Genomic DNA, 5458 nt, shown 5'->3' with positions numbered 1-5458 from the left:
TATATACATATACATACATTTATATATATGTATGTGTTGCTTTTTTGTTTCTCTGTTTTTTGTTTCCTTGTTTCTTTCTGTTTTCTTTTCTGTGGAAGAGTGTAGGCTCGAAACGTTAAAGACTTTTTCAATTCCCATTTGTTATACTAATACATCTGTTTGTTTTCTACATCACCTGTCTTCGTCTTTTGTTTTTCTGTGAATTCTCCCTATATATATATACTTTATTTAAAAGCAGCAGAAATATATTTATATTATATTTCTGCTGCTACCTCTGGTATTTGAGTACTCTTTTTCCCACCTTGTTGCACAGTTTATGTGCTTACTCCGGTGTGTGTGTGTGTATGTGTATATATATATATATATATATATATATATATATATATACATACACATACATACACACACACACACACACATGGCTCAGTGGTTAAGTTGTTGTACTCACAATTGCGAGATTGTGAGTTCGATTCCCTGATCGGACGTTGCGTTGTGTTCTTGAGCAAAACGCTTCATTTCACGTTGCTTTGCTATCACTTTGGCATCTGGCATGTGGCACCCCATTGCACCTGAACAAGTAATGTTGATTTGATGGAGGGAGCGAGCTTATGTGTACACAAACATTTGATCACTATAAACAAATCGTCTGTGTGGTTTTTCAATAAGAAATAGTCAAACCTGAGCATGTCCCTTGGTGGCTGATGATATGTGCCTCTCTGATCACGAGCAGAAGTAGTGGGGGAGCATCATAGCCAGGTGTTGATAGGAATTCTTTGGGGTTTGGATAATTCACCTCTAGAAATATAGGTGTTTCGTTCAACATCCTTAAACAACCCTTATTCAGGTCCTCTTTGAGTGGGATGGGCTATTCGACCTGAAGACAATTTTGTATATATATATATATGACTCATCTCCTCGTTAAAGTTGCGTGGATGTACCTCTGATGAGGTGGACGTATGCACCCGAAGACTGTGATGTATCAAGGATTGTAATACATTTTCAATAGATAGTATCTGTTGAGCCCAGACCTTGACACGGTCGCTCTAGCTGCTAGAACAACTGGATCCCTCTAAGCTACGACTCACATTCTACAATGTTTTTTTCTTTTTAAGTACACATCGGTTGGTGTAGTCCTAGATACACTGTAGCAGAATAAAAGACAGATGGTCAAGGCCGTAATGTCATTCACCATAGGTCTGCTGTGTCAGGACAGACACATGAGACCATTCTCTGCAACTTCTCTCTCTACAAGGGAAGTGTTTTATCTCTCAGCCTCAAAACATTTAACTCTTGTTCAGTGACAAATACCCGGTGGTGGTTGTGGTGGTGGTGAGGGATTACCCTCCTCTTTTGCTAACCGAAGCTGTAACATTTTTTCAGTTGCTACTTGAAACCCATTTCAATTCACCCTCCCTACTTGCTGCTCCTAGTATCCTCCAGAAAAGTATAAAGCTCCCTTGTACCACCTTAATTCCTTTCACATTAAGGGATTCACTGAGCAATGTGTGTTCCAACCTTGGCTACTTCAGAACACCTTTCATCTGTGTGTATACACACACACACAAACACACATATGTTATCGTATATAGACAATGTCTTTATTTGAGTATCTTTCCCTGTCTATCTCTTTCTCTCTCCTTTTCGTGCTCTATCTGTCCATCTATCTGACGATCTGGCTGTTTATGTGTCATTTGAAGTATGTATGTGTGTTATCTATGTACGTCTCACTCTCTACTTCTCTGTGCGTGTATGTATGTGTGTGTGTGTGTGTGATGAAGAGAGAGAGAGAGAGAGAGAGAGAACTTGAACGTATCGAATAAAGGCAACAAGTTTACTCGGCCGTTTTTCCTAGAGACTACTTTTATTTAATGTCCAACCACATGAAACGTTTCTGTTAGACAGCCGAGACTAAACAGTTAAGGTAATGGAGGGAAAACAGTGACGGGGAAGAGACTGGACGGGGTGACCGCCTGTCTATATCGTATAAATGGGTCTGTGTGTATGGGGGGGGGCGTATGGTAGATAGTGAGAGGTTATGAGTGGGTTGGAGGTGGAGAGAATGGATGTGGGGTGGTGAAGGAATAAGCAACTTGTATCGGGGTGTATACATATACATGCTTGTGAGCGTATCTATCCATATAAATAAATAGATAGATAGATGTATACACACATGTCTGTGTTGTAAATATTTGTATGTATACACATATGCATGTGTATCTATGTATCTATATATATATATATATATATATATATATATATATATATATATATATATATATAAGGGTATGGTAGATGAGTTCAGCAAAAATTTAGATTCAAGTGAATATGGTACTTAAGTTGAGGCACCAGAATTTAGTACGGTATTAAGCAACACAACACGCTCGACCAAGTTGTGGGAGTTTATAGTAATTAAATCAAATCAACTACTTAATTCGTATTTCTGCATCGAGGGGCGAGTATTAACCTTTGTGAGATTTGAACCAAGAACGTAAGGGGAGATAACTGAACTTGCCAGTCTGTCACGACTGTTTGTTCTGGCTCCCACCGATAATCGTTTGTTTGAAAGGCTCAAGGGGATATGTTTTAAGGGTGGGATTATCAAGTAGGGGTTTACATCGGTTGCGAGATTTGACTGTATTATGTATTCTATTGATGTCAGTAAGATGAAAGCCAACTTGGCATCAGCAGGATTTGAACTCAGAATGTAAAGGGACATAACTAAATTTTGCATGTTATTTCATGCAGGGCTCGACCGCATCTTCGAGCTATTGCCACCTTAATAATAATAATAATAATAATAATTTCTATTAAAGGCACAAGGCTTGAAATTTGTTGGAAGGGGACTAGTTGATTACACTGACCTCAGTGTTTCCCGGGTACTTAATTTATTGACCCTGAAAGAATAAAGGCAAAGTCGACCTCGGCGGAATTTGAACTCAGAATGTAGCACCGGACAAAATACCCCTTCGCATCTCGTCCAGCGTGCTAACGGTTCTGCCAGCTTGCCTCTTCTATTGTCATCATTTAACGTCTGCCTTCCGTAATAAATAATAATAAAGAGAAATTAAGAAAATTAATTGAATAAAGTGTTGTTATTTGTGATATAATTGTTTATTTATAAATTAAAATTTCTTTTTTCTATTTTAGGGATGACTCCAGCTGTGATCCTGAGGTCTGAATGTCGAAAAAATCATTACAACAGAGTTTCTGGAAAGCTCTTCCAGACATTTTGAACAAAGAATGGTGAAAGTTGTTGTTGCTATTGCTGCCATCACCAACATCATCATCATCATCAGACAAGATGTACACATTTGGAGGAAGCTATCTACAGCTATATGACAGCCCTGGCAAGTGACAAAAACATTAAGTTTTGCTCCCTGGTCTGACATTGACAACAAGGAAAACACTTTTTTTTTTAACTGAAAAAACAAAACAAGAAAGAAATAACCAAAAAATCTTTTTAAAACCCCTAAAAAAATTTAGCCCTCTTCCCTAAGTCGGAAGTTTATCTGTGTCGTCTTTCTTCTCCAAGTGAAATCCAAAAGATTTGGGTGTTGAATTTAGTGTCTCAGCACATTCGCCATTCACCATGTATCCCGCACAGTTTATGTACGCCATGGGCAACCATCAGCCCAACATTTACAGCCAGCCCACGAGCTTCTACCCTAATGAACATTTCTCAAAATGCCACGAGAAGGGCCTTCTTCTGTCTGAGAAGTCTTTCGGTTCCGTTGGCAAGCAACACTCCCAGATGCCAGACTCGTACCGTAAGGATTTCTCCCCTGGCCTGAGCAGCCCAGACCACATGCACGACAGTAGTAGTCACATGACACAGTCAATGAGGCCACTGGTGGCCCCACCTGGAGGCAATACTGGAAACATGGGTAGCGGCAACGGCAACAATGACGGTGGTGCTGGCGGTGGTGGTGGTGCTGGTGGCGGAGGTGGAGGAGGAACTTGTGGTGGCGGCACTGGCAACAACAACAACAACAGCAACAACAGTAGCAACAACAACAACAACAACAACAACAAACAGTACTATTGTACGTTCTGCAAGAAGGGCTTCACACAGCAGATCAATTTGAAAACACACGAACTGACGCACACGGCTGAAAAACCGTTCTGCTGTGCAACATGTGGCAGAGCTTTCGCTCAGAAAGCAGCCCTGCGGAACCATGAAAGAACTCACTCAGGCGAAAAGCCTTTCAGTTGTACTATTTGTAAAAAAAGCTTCACTCAACTTGGTAATTTGAGCACACACTTAAGGACTCACTCGGGGGAAAGGCCATTTAAATGCACGATATGTGAGAAAGCTTTTACCCAGCATGCAAACCTCAACATTCATCTCAGAACACACACCGGGGAAAAACCTTACGAGTGCGAAACTTGTGGGAAACGGTTCTCCCAGAGGACGAACTTGGATAACCATAGGCGTATACACACTGGGGACATGTTCAAGTGCGCGTTTTGTGGGAAAGCGTTTAGCCTGCAGATTAACCTGAGGAGTCACGAACGCATTCATACTGGAGAGAAACCTTACAAGTGTTCGTTTTGTGGACGGGACTTTTCACAGCAGACTGCTCTCAAAAACCATGAACGGATTCACACGGGTGACAAACCGTACAGTTGTTCCGTGTGCGTGAAGGCGTTCAGTCAGCTGGGCAACCTTAACATCCACATGCGAACACACACAGGTGTCAAACCATATTCTTGCGACCTCTGTGGCAAGTGTTTCTCTCAAAGAACCAATTTAAACAACCACAGGCGGACACACACTGGCGACCTCTTCAAGTGTTCGATGTGTTCGAAAGCGTTCAGCTTGGAAATCGGTCTCCGCAACCACGAACGAGTGCACACGGGCGAGAAACCTTACTATTGCACCGTGTGCAACAAGACGTTTGCACAACGTGGCAACCTGAAAACTCATCTTAGGGTCCACACTGGCGAGAAACCGTACCAGTGTGACGTGTGTGGGAAAAGCTTCTCACAAAGGGCCAACCTGAATAACCATAAACGCACTCGCACTGGATGTGAACTCTTCACGAAAAACCCACCAACTTCTATGTCTCTGTCCTCACAGACATCCTCTTCGAATTCAGTGACCCCGTTGACCTTAGTTCCCGGCATGTCTGCCCAGGCCTCGGCAGCAGCAGCGGCGGCGGCGGCAGCAGCGGCCGCAGCTGCAAGGATCAAGGATTCCGGCCACATCAAAACGCCACCGTCTTCTACGCCGTCGTCGTTCAATGGTAACGACGGCTCCACTGCTGGTACCCCCTCGGACAGTGGTGCTGCTACGAACAACAACAACAACAACAACAGGAGCAGTTGCCATGGCAACAGTAAACAGGACCCGCTGCATCTGTCTACATCGGATTCCCAAAAGACGCCCCCCGGCCTAAAGAACAATGGGATGGACCCGAACCTGCTCAGTCCGGACGGTGTTGCAATGAACGGCACC

General features: G+C 42.7%; 1 protein-coding gene across 1 annotated transcript in view; it reads left to right on the top strand.

Annotated features, from left to right (window-relative positions):
- Positions 1 to 5458, top strand: part of LOC106870053 (zinc finger protein 300) — a 16003-nt gene that overhangs the window by 10161 nt on the left and 384 nt on the right. The window contains exon 2 of the mRNA XM_014916023.2: positions 3148 to 5453. Within this exon, the coding sequence (XP_014771509.1) occupies positions 3590 to 5453 (1864 nt within the window). The 5' untranslated portion in view covers positions 3148 to 3589. The remainder of the gene's footprint in view (positions 1 to 3147; positions 5454 to 5458) is intronic.

Source organism: Octopus bimaculoides, chromosome 14 (assembly GCF_001194135.2).
Source record: "Octopus bimaculoides isolate UCB-OBI-ISO-001 chromosome 14, ASM119413v2, whole genome shotgun sequence".
In the NCBI taxonomy this organism is placed as follows: Eukaryota; Metazoa; Mollusca; class Cephalopoda; order Octopoda; family Octopodidae; genus Octopus; species Octopus bimaculoides.
Note: the sequence above shows the minus strand (reverse complement) of the source record. Positions and strands in the feature narration are given on the sequence as shown.